This window comes from Mastomys coucha, unplaced genomic scaffold (assembly GCF_008632895.1).
Source record: "Mastomys coucha isolate ucsf_1 unplaced genomic scaffold, UCSF_Mcou_1 pScaffold20, whole genome shotgun sequence".
Taxonomy (NCBI): Eukaryota; Metazoa; Chordata; class Mammalia; order Rodentia; family Muridae; genus Mastomys; species Mastomys coucha.
In genome coordinates, this window is record NW_022196903.1 from 121,684,266 (window position 1) to 121,699,837 (window position 15,572).

The following is a 15,572-nucleotide window of genomic DNA, read 5'->3' on the forward strand; positions in this document are numbered from 1 at the left end:
CTGGCCTCAAACTCAGAAATCCGCCTACCTCTACCTCCCAAGAACTGAGTTCAAAAGTATTTACACAGCCAAAAGAAAGGAGACAATTAACTTGGGAGTTGGCTTGTAAGCGACCAACAAAGAGTGAATGCTTTGCTTGATGTTTGTAACTATTGCATCAATTTTGAAGAAGAGGACTTTATAAGTTACTCTTTCTCTGAGATGAATGCTTTTCAAAATCATCACAGCCAATGATCCAGATTCTTACCTTCCCCTAATGTCTGTGCCACCCTCCAAGCAGAACCATTGTTCATTGAAACATTTGGTGAATGACTTCATGGATAGAGAATCTTAATACACACATCATTTCCTAGATGAATGTAACCTGTTCTCTGTGGCCTGAGAGTAAAGTCACTCACTCAAGTCAAATAGTTTTGACTATAGCAGGAAGTCTGTATCCAAAAATTGTGCCTACAATTCATTCCTTGGCACAGCAGAACTGTCAGCTCTCAGCTTAGCTACGATGGAGGTAAAATCCTTTGGTGAGGGTCATTGAAGTACAGGCTTATTACAAATGAACTCCAATGTCTAAAAAGTGTTCTTATGTTGGGCTTGTAATACATTAAGAGCCAAGATTTTAAGCTCTACTAAATACAAAACAAACAAACAAACAAAAAGACTTTATCTATTTATGTTCATTTTTAAAAAACTAGTAGTGATGTATTATTTTAAAATATACAGTTAATATGTTTGGAGTTATTTAAAAATTATATTGGGAAAAACGTATGTATTTTCAGTATTGCTATAGACAAGCATCTACATAACACTGTTCAACTGATTGTTGTTTTATATCAAACAACTTTTATAATATTCATTTTATTGTTAACAATATTCTATAAATTTTAAAGAATATGACAAAATAAAAAAAGAAAGGTATTGCAAGTACTGAAAGGGGATCTCTGGGAGGAGTTGGAGTACAAAAGGGAAAGAATGCGATATAATTCTATTTACTTAAAATAGGTTTTTAAAGGTTAACAAGTTCAGATAAATTGAAATCTGAATATATTATAAATATATTGAATTGAATATATTATAAATATATAATATAACCAGCTAGCTAATGCTAGAGAAGGCATTTGGGTATACATGAATGTATGATAAAAGTTACACTCAGTAGGCTCTCAGAAAATGTACTAAGTACATAGAGTGAACACAGTGGGTCTACAGAATTGGATTCAGAGAGAGAAAAAGGGCTCCTACTCATGTGGAACAGGATCAGGATCCCTCCTGTCTCATCCCAGAGGCTATGAGTCTTCAAAGCAGCACTAGACCCATACCTGGAGTTCCTGCAGATTCCTACAGGTGGAAATGAGACCAGAAGCCAAGCACTAGCACAGACTTCTGAGTGATTACAAGGGTGAGTTCAAGACCAGCCTGTCTCCAGCTGAGGAGGTCACCCATCAGACAGGAGGCTCCCAGCTGAGGAGGTCACCCATCAGACAGGAGGCTCCCAGCTGAGGAGGTCACCCATCAGACAGGAGGCAGGGCTCCCTCACTGCTGTGCCTTTGCTGCTGTTCATTTCTTCATGGAGTCCCTTGGGCCTCAACAGCAAATTTGATGTCACCCTAATGCCCAGCATGCTAGTCAAACTATGAACTTGCTCAACTGAGCATCCTTATACATCCCTTAATTCTATTTTTCACCCTTTAGCTTCTTTCTTTGATCTTTAAGATCCTTTTCTTAAAGTTGATCTGTTCACATTAATGACTTCTTTTCAAGAAGCCTTTGATGGACTCCTAGGCCTTCCCCAGCCAGACTTCCTGGGAGGATTCTAAAATTATCTTATTCAATTCCCCAAATAATCCTGTTTGAAAAATGTTATTTTCCCCTTGGTTTCCTTACCTGAAAACCAAGGCTCAGGGAGGTAAAATAAATTAGAGAGGAGATGAGATGAGGGAGGAAGGGTCAGAGCTTACATAGAAGTCAGAGGTCAATATTGGGCATAGCCTCCTTTCTGCCTTCTTTCTGCCACTGTGATGTGGTCTCCAGGCTCACTGGCCCAGGTTCTTCTGAGTGATTCTCTGGTCTCCACCTCCCATCTCTCTGCAGGAGAGCTGAATTATGCACTCCCACATCTGACTTTTTATATGGGTTCTGTGAAATGAGCTGTGGGGCTCACACAGATAGAACTTGTACCTGGAGCCATTGTGTCAGTCCCGTTCAAACTAAAGCAGGCTGTGGCTCACTCTCTTTCTCCTATAGCATGACAGCCTTCAGATTTACCTGGTCACTGCTGTCTAATCAGAGCATCATTTATCCAAGGAGTAAAATCACACAGCAGCTGAGCTTAATCCTCTGCCTTACATGTATTCTTTTACTTATTATCATAATATTTTTTTACTACTCATTAAAATTAAATTAGCATTTTAAATTATAGCAAAGTTAGGAAACATACCCCCCCACACACATAAACACACACACACACACACCATATATACAGATACAGAAAAAAACAAACCTTACTATGTATGAAATTATTTTCAAACAGTGATGTCTATTCCAATTCTATCATGACACACTATGCTGCAAGTTTCTACCACATTCTAAACTTAAGAATTTCTGTGTAGGAGCTGAAGAGATTGAGTGCTTAGTACTTATTCAGAGGATCCAGATTCAAGTTCCAGCTCCCACAAGGCAGCTCAAGAGCATCTGTAATTCCAGTTCCAGGGAACCTGATGCCCTCTTTCAACCTCTGTGAATTCCTGCATTCACATGGTATACATAGAAGCACTCAGGCACATACACATAAAATAAAACAAATACATATTTTAAATATATATACATATATATACATATATATATATATAGGTTTATGTGAAAAATCTATGTATTCCAGATAGACTTTAAAAAATTTTTATCTCTAACACTAAATTAATCTATTTCTTGTCCTTTAAATTTTCATTGTAAATAAATACACACACACTATTATAAAGAGTTGATGGTAAAAAAAAAATTGACACTGCATAAAATATTCAACTAATTTTGGAAATGATTCTACAGCCTATTTCAACTCTCTTAAGAATTCATAAGGTAAATTAAAATTACAAAATTCAATTAAAATTTAGTAAAATGAATGAGAATTGAATACTCAGATTATCTCATTAAATACTTACATATTTGTATTTAAAATAGAACCATTCATCCACTTCCAAACCTTGTCCACTTGTACATATTTTAGTCCAATATAGAATTGCTGTCCTTTTCCTTTTGAGAAGTCCTGCAATAATCTCTATAATCAAAACAGAGTGGGAGACTTAATCTTGAATCTTTGCATACATGGCCTCCTTCTTCTACTAATCTTCTAAAGCACTATTACTCATCGCCAGCATAATTCTCTCTTCTCTGTGAAAGTGACCTCTATTTGTATTTTTCACATGTGCAATTAGTCGCTCAGATTTTTTTTTTCAGAGCTAAGGACCGGACCCAGGGCCTTGTGCTTGCTAGGCAAGTGCTCTACCACTGAGCTAAATCCCCAATCCCAGTCTCTCAGATTATGAGCAGTTTAAAATCGAGCATAGACATCCTGAGATGCTGACATAGCTTAAAGAAAGTGCCCTTTTCTTTATATTTTTATTGTTTTTATTTTACTGAATAGGTTTGTTTTATTTATTTTATCTTATTTGGGGTAACAGTTTACCAATTCTTCTCCATCTCGAATGAGCAGCAAAGTGGCTCCTCTCAAAGAGCAGTCAGATAGCCCTTCAGCCCAAGTTCTGGAAGTTTGAGAAATAAATAAGCATTTATCCCAGTGTGGATGCCAGTCTCTCGGGCACTCTAGTATGGCTGATCTCCCTAGAGAAGAAAAAAGACATATTCTCTTTCTGACCTGTTCTTGCTGCATCATAATCAACTGCACACAGTAGGTGTTTCACTAGTGCATGCTGCAACATAGTTAATGCCATATGTCAGAGAATCATAATTAAGGACAAAGGATTCATTTTATGTTTTGCTTTTATTAATTAACTTCAGACAAAATAAACTGTGCAACACATCCATTAAAATAATCAATGCTAGTACTTTTTAACTTGATGTCAGCCTATTAGGGGTCATATGCACCAGCAGCCTGAGGCAGCATTTGACATCAACCTGTTAGGGGTCATATGCACCAGCAGCCTGAGGCAGCATACCCAGGTGCCGCAGCTTCAGCTGGGTTCTGAGTACCAACATTCACAAGCTGTGTGACTCTCCATGGATTCTTAACATTATGGCTGTCTTCTTAAACAAAACCATGCTGATATAGTGTCTTCATGGAGAACTGTTATGAACTCTGACTGAAGTAACTCACATTTTGTTACCTATTATTTTCAGGAAATTCAAGCCACACACTGACCTGTTGGTTCAGTCCTGTTTTCTTGAACAGCCACACTGCATTTTTCTATTGGTGATTTATGTACCAAGAATCCAACTAGCAAGCAAGAAATCAAACCAAGAGTATTAGATTCTGAAATGAATGGTGGAAAGTACATTCTTTAGTTTTTCAAGACAGAGTCTCTCTATGTAACAGCCCTTGCTCTCCTGGAACTCACTTTTAGATCAGGTTGGCCTCCAGCTCACAGATCTGCCTCTGCCTCTGCTACCCAAATGCTAGGAGTAAAGATGTATATCAGCATATCCAGCTTGTTTTAATTCTAATTTCAACAAATCAGGTTATTTCCTCTGAGCATCTGAGCAAACTGGTTTAAGGGACAAGTTTGGTGACAGGTTATATATGAACAAGAAAATCACTGAACACATGGATTCACACAGCTCTGAGGTGTTGAGGTCTGGCCCAGCAACATAGCTGTACCATTTTGCTTTATGCCTGCCAGCTATTTCATATTGTTGCTGTAATATGCTTGCCAGTCATTGACTCAGAAAAATAGCTTATCTGAAAGCACGGTCATAATGACCATATTCCCTGTAATGTTCTGTATGTTCTTAGGTTTGTTACTCTTAAGAAATACAACAAAGCTTTATGTAGGACCCATAAAATTAAACATCAATATGAAATGTTATGTCTAAAATGGCTTGAGTCAGAACCAACCACTGGGCAGCACTTCCTGTGCATATGAGCTCACTGTGGATTTTGTACTTTTTTTTTCTTTTTAAGCTTGCTTTGAGAAATGATTGTTGTAGTAGCTCAAATAATCCTGAACTATGTCCCTGATCTGATCAGTATTAGGGTGTGCATTCAATAAACCATCCTTGTCTGACTGAGATGGTGTTAGTATGGTTTGTGGAGCAACTCTCAGACACCAACAGAAGTTGCATATCATCTAATTGACAAGTCAAGGGTGTTGCTGAATCTCTCAGACTGTTCATGGTCACACCTGAGTTTGCTCATCTTCAGTCACACCCACACAAGAGAAGGTTTATCAGACATGTAAGAAGCTGAAGCTTTTAGTTTTCATTGTTTTTGTCATCTTTTGTTACAACTGTGACTTTTATTTTCCTACAGTTCTAGATGCACATATGGCATACCCCATAATACTACTCACAAGAATCAAGAAGCATGGAAGAAATGTGAAGTTTCTGCAGAGGGCACAGGATATTGACCTGTAACATTACAGACCTGCAGGCCTTCCCCAGGCTTAAGGAACCCAAATGCTATGAAAAGAACTAATGTTTTTGTGAGAAAATTATGAAGCAAAAGCTCTTGCCTCACTTACCTAAGACACTGACTATTATCAGAAGAAATATCAGCCCAGCACAGCTGAGTTTCAGAGCCATCTGATGCCAGTTTGGTCCCTGACAGGCGTCTAAGAAGAGCAAATAATACACTTCGTAAATCCACTGAGTATATCTGAGATAAAGGTCAGAAGTAGTTCACAACTACATCAGACCTCCCTTAGTTATGAGGACTGTTTTGAACACAATAGTAGACTGACTGATACTGGAGATAGTGTTACAATTTGTGTGCAGTTTCACACACACACACACACACAGAGAGAGAGAGAGAGAGAGAGAGAGAGAGAGAGAGAGAGAGAGAGAGAGAGAGGGAGGGAGGCAGAGACAGAGAGATACAGAGAGACAGACAGAGACGGAGACAGACAGAGATACAGAGAGACAGACAGAGACAGAGACAGACAGACAGACAGACAGAGAGACAGAGAGACAGAGACAGACAGAGAGAAAGTGAGAAGGTTTTCCATTTTAACTATGCCCACGCTACACCTAGTGGCTATAAGTTTCATTATTTGATGTTTGGCTGTAAAAGAAAATTTGCACTAAGTGGAGTACTTTGGGATAATACCTTTTCTTTGAAGGGATGCCCTACGGCTTCTTTTTGCCATGAGTGGGCTGTCAGTATCCCAACTTTTACAACTTAGGTCCATCGCTGAGTGAGTGAGTATTAGTGGGACACAAGCACTGGTGAGTAGTTGTGGTGGTTTGAATGTGCTTGGCCCAGAAAGTGGCACTATTAGGAGGTGTGGCATTGTTGGAGTAGGCATGACCTTGCTAGTGGAAGTGTGTCACTGTGGGGGAGGGGCAATGAGACCTTCCTCCTAGCTGCCAGAAGCCAGTGTTCTCCTTTTTGCCTTCAGAACAGAGGTAGAATTGTCAGTTCCTCCAGCACCATGACATGCTTCTTGCCTTGATGATAATGGACTGAACCACTGAACCTGTAAGCTAGCCCCAATTAAATGTTGTCCTCTATAAAATCAGTCATAGTATCCATTCACAGCAATGTAAACCCTAAGACACTAGTGATTGACATCTTAACCTACATGCCATGAGATTTCATCATTGTTGCTCAGGGCAGTGTCCAGCTTAAAACACTGAGTTTCTTATTCCTAGAATTTTCTAGTTAGTAGTTTAAGACCACTGTTGAATGCAAGTAACAGAAGCTACAAACATTGAAGTAGCAAATAAATGGATACTGTGTTATAATATGACTGTTGCATATAATTTAAAAAAAAAAAATCACACTCTGCCTTCCTGGGAGCTCTGCCAGAGCTCACAGCTTGTCTCTGAAATCAGGTGCTGCTGGTCTCACTCAGCTCCACCAATGGCCAGCTGGCCATTTTTCCTCAGAGGTTCCATTACTCCCCGAGACCCTCACAGCTTCTGCCAACAACTGCCCAAGCTGCCCTCTTTCTCCTCCTGCCCACCTTAGCCCCGCAGATGGAAAACACTAGACAGCTTATTATTTAAAACTAGCCAGATAATTCGATGGCCGGGTGAAGAATTTTCTGCCCTAATCTTATCAACTAGCTCCCTCCATCCTCCTTGCCCCTCCCTGCCCACACCCCAGCAGAGGCTACAAACTCTAGGTGCCCCAAGACCTACATGACTGCAGCTTCCTCCTATTCCAAAGCCTGGTCCAAATCTATCTTACCCTATGTTCCTTCTTTTCCTCCTGGGACCTGGAAGTTCCACCTTTTTCCTTTTGTCCAGAAATTGGCTTCTGCTTTTTTTATTGATACAATCAAGAGCCAATTAGGGAAACAACACCTCCCTCTACACATGACATATACTAAGTCTATACCTGGCGGTCGCCATGCAGAAAGAGCTGCAGTAGGCAAGTGAGCTCCCTGGAGATGCCTCACCATTTTGCACAGCTGCAGTGGGTAAACCATGGAGAAGTAAGACCCCAGGGTCTTTGTCCCAGGATTGCTTCTTGCTACTAACGTGTCTTCTCATGTTTATCATTGCTATTTTCTCCATGACGTGGTATGATTGGGCACAGGAAGACCCTCACTGCCTATAGCCTGGTATGATTACATCCTGGATGATAGTTCACTCTGTTGGGGAAGTTTCCTGCAGATGAAATGTTCTTAAGATAATGCTATGAATTAATGATTTTATAGAATTCCTGTTTGATTCAAGTAGTTATAGGAAATTAGTTTGATTTGAATAATTTGGGAAAGTTAAGGTAGTTAGTTAATAGAAAGTTTAAAGTTAAAATCAAGAATAGAATGTGCCCCTTCCTCATAGAGCTGCACAGGTGAGAAAAGTTGTGCAATGAGCTTTCATGGGTTACAAGTACAAACTGTAGTAGGAAGAAAACTTGGCTTGGGATAAGTTAATGTTCAAAGAAAACATTCATTCTAGATTGAGACTGACTTTGCTGTTCTTGTGATCTAGGGATAAAGCCACAGGTTTTGTTATGCACCATAATAAGGAAGGCCATAAACCAAGAATTGATTATTTCATTATAAATGTAAGAACAGAGAACAGATGATTAGCCATTTTAGCTAGTCACAGCTTCAAAAATAAGACATAAGACCGATGACCTGTTCCTTAGTAAATACAGATTGTCACTAGCTAAGCATAGGAAAAGAGTTGCTACCACAGACTTGGCTTGCTTAAACTTTGTTAATCTATGACAAAAGGAACATTGCCTTGGGGTTACAGTGAACATGTAGATCAAAGGGTAGATGAGAAATGCATAGATAGGTGCCGGATTGCGTGTCTGTCTCGATGTTGGGGTGCCAGGATCATGGGGAGGCAGAATGCACTCTGTAATGGGAGTTCTCAGTCCACACACACACACACACACACACACACCCATTGAAAACAGCAAAATCTGGGACAATTGTGGTTCCCAGTCTCCTGTGTAACCGGGTGCTGCTAGCATAATGCTGGGAGTTGGGAACAAAGTTCCCGGTCCAGTTTTCCCTGAGGGCGGCAAACCCCCACCCCCCCCCCCTGCCCCAGGCAGCAAGGGAAAGGTAGAGTCAACGCTGGGGGCAGAACTGGGTTTTGTTCAAGTGCCAAATGTACAGAGGTGCTGGGAGAGAGGAGGTCGTCTCTGGGAGATTTAGGTGCAGCTCTTTACAACAAAGGCCGAACCACCACAGCGATCTGTGATCCTTTTCAAACTGCTTTATTTGATGGCAAATGTAAATGCATACACCTTACTCAGGATGAACCAAGGATTAAATACTTTCTTCCAGGAAGGGAAGTTTGTTGGCTAAACACTCAGGGCCAGCTGGGCGGTGGTGGCACACACCTTTAATCCCAGCACTTGGGAGGCAGAGGCAGGCGGATTTCTGAGTTAGAGGCTAGCCTGGTCTACAGAGTGAGTTCCAGGACAGCCAGGGCTACACAGAGAAACCCTGTCTCGAAAAAACAAACAAACAAAAAAAAAAACAAAAACAAAAACCAAAAAAAACCCACCACTCCGGGCCTATCTAGATACCTCATTAGCATGGAAAATCCAGGTTTTTAAACTATATGACTGATTGCTATGGTCCTCTCAGTCAGGTGTCATGGATATGTGTTCCAGAGCAGATAGAGTTTGCCAAGAATCTGGCCTATCATCTACCATACTCAGTTCTGAGTTTCATGGGGTACTCAACCTTACCAGTTCTTCTGTCTGGTGGCATGGTCCACTTGCCCCACATAAAGGTAGGTGTAAGTTTGAAAAAAAAGAAAGTGTAATCAATAATCCTGTTTTGATTCCCCTTTTGTTTAACAATTTTAATCAACTTTTTGAAGAATATGTTGTGGTGGTGATTGTTTTTAGAAATTTTGTAACTTGTGGCTATGAGGTAATTTCTTCTTACATTAAAAACTTTTTCTTGTGGGGCATAAAAGGGTTAAAGAAATAAAGTTGTAGCAGCCTGCTCGTTGGAGCTTGCTTGCTTGATCCACTTAGAGTGTGTGTGTGTGTGTGTGTGTGTGTGTGTGTGTGTGTGTGTGTGTAACCCACTTCTTTCTTTTCTCTAATCACTGGCTGCCATCAACATCAGCTCCTGCTGACTGACTCCCATCAGCTCAACCAGTGCTGACCTTAGTCAGCTGCTATTAGCACCAACCCCAATCATTGATACCACAGTCAGCCCTTCTGAGTTAGCGCTGTGGTGTTGAAGCTGGTCTTCAGCATACATATCAGATAAGGGGATATTGTGGTAAGACTTTGGCGAGTGTCTGTGACCACCACAGCCGACTATGCAATGATATTCAGAAGGCAAGAAGACAGTTCAATTCAACATGACTAATTAACCTATGTTGGTTAAACTGTGGTCGTCTGACACCAAATAGTTTCTTTTAGGCATTTCTACTTTCTTTAGTTTTGTTTTGTTTTGGATTTTCTGTTCTGTTTTGTTTTATTTTGCTTTCATTATTTTTGGTGGCTGAATTATATGATTCAGAATGCAGACAAATAGTAGTGGTCTCAGGGCTGTAGATCAAGTTTAGTGTGCTGACAAACAACCATTAAGCAAGTTAAATCATTTTAAAATGCTCTTGAGGAAAAAAACAACCAAAGAATGAAGGGAGACAGATATACTAGAAATGGTCCCAGGAAATAGAAGACAGATCCCCCTAACCTTAAGAGCCATTCATATCTATGGACACAGTTCAATGATGACTAAAACTTTTCATGTATAAAAATTTATTGAACATAGACATTCACCATCATATTCTCTAGACAAATACTTATAATAGCTACTTGTATGGCACTCAGATAATCTTAGGCATCGTGGTCAACCTGGAGATTATCTAAAGCACACAGAGATCTGCAACATAGGTCCTGTGCAAATACCATTTTTATAAAACAGACTTGAGCTTATATTTGGCAGTTCTATAAGCAATCTTCTATGGACAGTAAGAAATGCTATGTATTCAGAAGTGCTACAAGACTGTCATGGAAGGATATAGACAGTATACTGGACTTGAGAAATAGGAGCAGGAATTGTAATTCCTGCTATACAGACATGCTTTGTTAGTGGACAAAAAGGCAAAAGTGGACACCAGAGAAAACTCTAAGGCCCCAAAGACACCCTGAATATGAAAAGAACTATGTATGCCAGCCTAGGATCTCTCCTGAGCACTAGTGTGATACAGCGTAACTAAGCATAGTAAATAAGTATAATGAATTACATTTATCATTTTATGCATGTCTTTCAGTTTCTATTGCTGAAACAAAACACTATAACAAAAAGAACATGTTGGGGAAGAAAGTGTAATGAAGTCAGGACAGAGATTCAAGCAGAGCTGGAACCTGGAAAAGAAGCTGATGCAGAAGCCATGGAGAGGTGCTGCTTACTGGCTTGCTTCCCATGGCTTTCTCAGCCTGTTTTCTTGGACAACCCAGGACCACCAGCCCAGGGACTGCACTATTCACCATGGACTGGTCTCTCTCCCATTGATCACTAATTGAGAAAATGCCTTACAGCTGCATACCACGGAGGCATTTCCTCACTGAGGCTCCTTCCTCTCTGATGACTCTAGCTTGTGTCAAGTTGACACACAAACCCAAAGAGTACGGAAGCATTACTTCATATTTCTGTCTTTTCTCACACTTCCACCCTTGAAATTCTAAGTCTTTTTTGTAAAATAGTCTTATCTTCATACAGTCACTATTTTGATACTGTTTACAAAAGTTTAGTATTCACAGCATCATATTTCAGTGTTATAATGCAGAATAATACATTGTTGGACAAAATATGTTTAAAATTCATAGACCCTAGATTTCCTCATCTGTAAAATGACTGGACAATATCTACTTCATAAAATTTTAGAATTTGATGAAACAATTCTTATAAATTCCATAGCATAGTGTCTGCTCCAAAGCACTATTCAATACACAGAAATTATTTCCTGCCCCTCTTAAAGTGTTTTGTTTTTTATTTATTTGTTTGTTTGTTTGTTTTACTGAAAGTAAAAGCCTACTTGGGTGATTTTAGAAATCACTATCCTTCACATTAAAATATAAGGAACTGCATGCACATCCTGCCCTGTATGAGACTGGACTGAGGAGAACAGACATTGATCACTGAAGAGACTCTGTGAGGTTTAGTTATGTGGCAGTACCTGCTTCGAGTATTTCTTGCTATCCACACAATGCTAAGTATTATCCACTGTTCAACACATTTTAATGGATGCCCTCAACATCTGCACCTATGGAATGTCCTCCAAATCCTTTTCTACCTGTCACCATTCCTCCTGACTTGATCTCTGCAGCACACAGGGGACACATGTTCCCATGCAACATCACAGGCATATTCTTCCTTTGCATTTTTGGGTTCATCTTTCTAGGTGACATCTTTAGCATTGTCAACCTTGGTCCCCAGTATTGTTCAGGGCTGGACTCCAGGAAGACCTGCCTTGATTACTCTACTTGACATGATGCTGTCTCTAATGGCAAAAATCTTAATTTTCATTTAAATGTTTTTCTTGCTAGCATTCTACATCATGCTGTCTCTGATACAGGTGTTGAATGACTGCACACCTACACATTCATAAAACCCTTTAAGGAAAAAACGTTCACATTTGTTTACAGCTGGATCTTACTATCTAAAGAAATTCTGACATAGTAGGTGGTTATATCTGAATGAATGAGTGAATGAATGAATGAATGAGCTTTGTATACATTTTATCTATCCTACTATCAAAGGAAACTTTTTGTCATTTGCTCACAAAGCAGATCACTGCCCATGTTCCTCTTCCTGGTCTTTTTTGTTTGTTTGTTTGCTTGCTTGCTTGCTTGGTTGTTTGCTGAGAGATCTATTCTCTATGCTGTGAATTTCCCACAGTTTGAGCCATCTAGTTAATGGGCACAGGTTGGTTCATTTCCTTCACCACTGGGTCACAAGCCTCACTGACTTTACTCTACTAATTTTGTCCCTCATGTTCACATTCAAGCTGATGTCTGTAGAAAACTAATCACAATGAGAGTAGACAAATTTTCTAGTCTCTCGATTTGGGATTGTGGACAGTAGTGTTGAGGAAATCTCATTGTCTTTCTCAACCTTCATTTTCTTACTTCCATTTCAACGAACCCCTCCCCTACTTTTGCTAGGCAGGAACACAGGAGAAGGAAAGATGTTTTGTCCTATCTGGCTCACTCGGATCATCCTAGCACTATGGAGGCCTCCACTGTCTCCTGACCCTGATGTGAAGATGATGATGAAGCTCATTTAATAACTCTAAGATGTTTTCCTGATTGTAACTTTTATAATGCAATAGTTCCTAATCAAACATACTTCAATATTGATAATCATATAGTTCTCACAATTTAGGAATAATGTCAAATTGAAAATGGGGTGGTTATTGATCTTAGTAAGTTCAGTTAGGTCACAGAAAGCAGTGCTATCTCGTGACAATTGTTACATTTTATACCTCACTTTCTAGTCCCTTTTCATAATCCTCAGGTAATGTTATTTTTTTTTTTTGAGTATTACCTCAGTCTTGCACATTATCACTCAGATTATTAAATACTCTGTCAGAGGAGAGGGCTGATTTTCCCCAACGCTAAATACTAGGGATGCAACTGCAGTAGAGCGGGGTCGTAATCTGTGTTCTGTGCCCGGATCTGGGGTAGGCAAGCTACTGCAAGTCTGCACCATCATTAAAAACATTTTAGGATCATGTATTTAAAGTATTATTTCTTCAAGGTCTTTCTGAGACTGAAAAAGAGAAGGTCTGTTCATCTTTCATGAACTCCGTGAATTAAATAACATTTAAGTTTTTCTCTTTGAAGTTGTGGTTATCTATTGTGTTTGTATGTGATTAAGTGTGAGTGTGTATGTGAGTGTATGTGTGTGTGTGTGTGTGTGTGTGTGTGTGTGTGTATGAGTGTGTATGTGGGCATGCTACACTAGGTGTAGAGATCAGAGAACACGTATCAAGAAGTGATTCTCTTCCCACTAAAGGTATTGGGAGTTGATCTCTGGTTGTCAGGTTTGTGCAGCAAGTACTTTTACCTCACCATCACAAAGCAATCACTTAAAACTGTAATATGACATGAAATGCTGAAGTCTCAAAGATATTCAAATGCCAAAAGAAGAAATAAAGCCACTTACCTTGGGAGAGAGATGGAGGTGATGTACACCTGAGCCCTCGGGTCTTGGCTAAATTTAATTCAGCATAGAGCACTGGTGCATCCATTAGAGATGGGAGATGTAACATTGATCTCTGAGTGAGGACAAATTCAACATTCTGTGATGTGAAATGAACAAAGGGATATCCACTGTCAATATTACGCTGTCTGTGGCCACGCCTACCCACATTTGTAACTGGTGGTGTCTCCAGAGATTTTAAATATGGGTGTATTATGCTCACATTTTACATGTTCTTATGTCATGAAGGAAGGTGTGAAGGTGGGAATGAGGACAAGAATATGGCTGACACAATAGGAAAAGCATCAAGGAGGGAACCACATGTACCTCTCATCACTGTTCTGAAGGTCCAGGTGGGTGTGACATCATTCATCTGAGTGAAAGGACTTCATCTTTCCAAGCGCAGGGAGTGGAGGACTTGGGTCTATGGGATGTGCTAACTCTTCCAAGGGCTTCCAGGCCTAGAGCCTTAGAGCAAGGGCTACTAATGCCAAGTCAGACATTCTCACATTACAAGTGAAGAAGAAAAGCAAGGAGTTCCTTAAAGTCCCCTCCTGTGGTCAGAATGGAATTGTACCAGGCACTCACAACGACATGGCAGTGCAGCAGTCTGCTGGCTGTGAGTTCCAGGAGACAGGAGGTGTGTACACACAACATAGGGCTCACACTCATTCTCCAATGCAATGATTGTGAAGTGGGTGGAAGCCAGTATGAGGGTGTCACAGCTCTCTTATGACTCAGTGAAATGTCCTCAGCTGTCTCTGTTAGATGGCAGTAATTTCACTCAATGCAGGGCATAGGGCTCTGCCTCATGCTTCCTCTAAACCTAAAATTTCAAAAAGTGTGGAGGACTTTTCTGACTTCTGCATACATTTCTAGAAAAATGATCAAACCTAGTATATGGAAGTTTCAGTGTATATTTTTTTAAAGGCCTCAATTTTATTATATAAGCCTCACCTGGAAATGTGTTAACAGTGCATGGTCCTGTCACATAAATCTGTTCCTTTGTCATGATAGTGTAGCCTTACATGCAGAAATGTGTGAATAATCATGCCAAGTAATAAATTTATTCATGGAGCACACTTAAATAAGTAATCCATCTGTCAATGAAATCTTTTGGCATGAATTAGAAATACAAATAGAAAGAAGTCTGATGTTCTAAGAAGAAGTTTCAAATGATGCTTTGATCTGGGTAGAAGACCTGGAATTTTAGCTGTAAGTTCTGAGGCCATTGGTGGTGACTAGGAATTCATACTGTTCTTCTAAGATTAACATATTGAGGTAAGATAGTTCCTCCTAAAGAAGCTTACAAATGCCTCTATGCTGCAAAGTGTAAACTAACTGAAAAAAAAAAAAAAGAGTGTCATTTGTCCACACAAAAATGAAGCAAACTGACTGGTTACAAAATATCAACAACAACAACTACTGCACAATTATGTAGCCATCCTCCTACACACACAAAAATGCAGTCTTCTGAAAATGCACTACTGGAGAATCTAGCAGTGCCAATGGTATTTTTTAGCACAAAATATATCAGAATTCAGAATTACCTTGATTTTGTCACAATAAAATATATGGAGAGAGAGAAGAGAAACACAGAATGTGTGGAAGAGATTACAATATGATGTTATATACAAACAATGTGACATTAAATACAAATAAGCCAAATGGTGAAAGATTATAAGTAATTCTGGGGTTTTTTTAAACTTTTATTGCATTATGATGAGAAAAGTTACATGATTTCAATTTATCTGAATTTGTTA

The 15,572-nt window shown here is 39.6% G+C and overlaps 1 protein-coding gene across 2 annotated transcripts in view; it reads right to left on the minus strand.

The window, feature by feature from the left end:
- The window catches only part of Klrb1 (killer cell lectin like receptor B1), a 33,406-nt gene that overhangs the window by 1,924 nt on the left and 15,910 nt on the right, over positions 1-15,572 (minus strand). Inside the window, exons 2-6 of one of the 2 annotated variants that reach the window (XM_031383578.1) lie at positions 13,774-13,909; positions 5,689-5,778; positions 4,371-4,445; positions 3,678-3,832; positions 3,154-3,269 (exon numbers count right to left, since the gene is read on the minus strand). In XM_031383578.1, the coding sequence (XP_031239438.1) occupies positions 3,154-3,269; positions 3,678-3,832; positions 4,371-4,445; positions 5,689-5,778; positions 13,774-13,879 (542 nt within the window). In that variant the 5' untranslated portion in view covers positions 13,880-13,909. The remainder of the gene's footprint in view (positions 1-3,153; positions 3,270-3,677; positions 3,833-4,370; positions 4,446-5,688; positions 5,779-13,773; positions 13,910-15,572) is intronic. The other variant, XM_031383579.1, reaches the window with a different exon arrangement.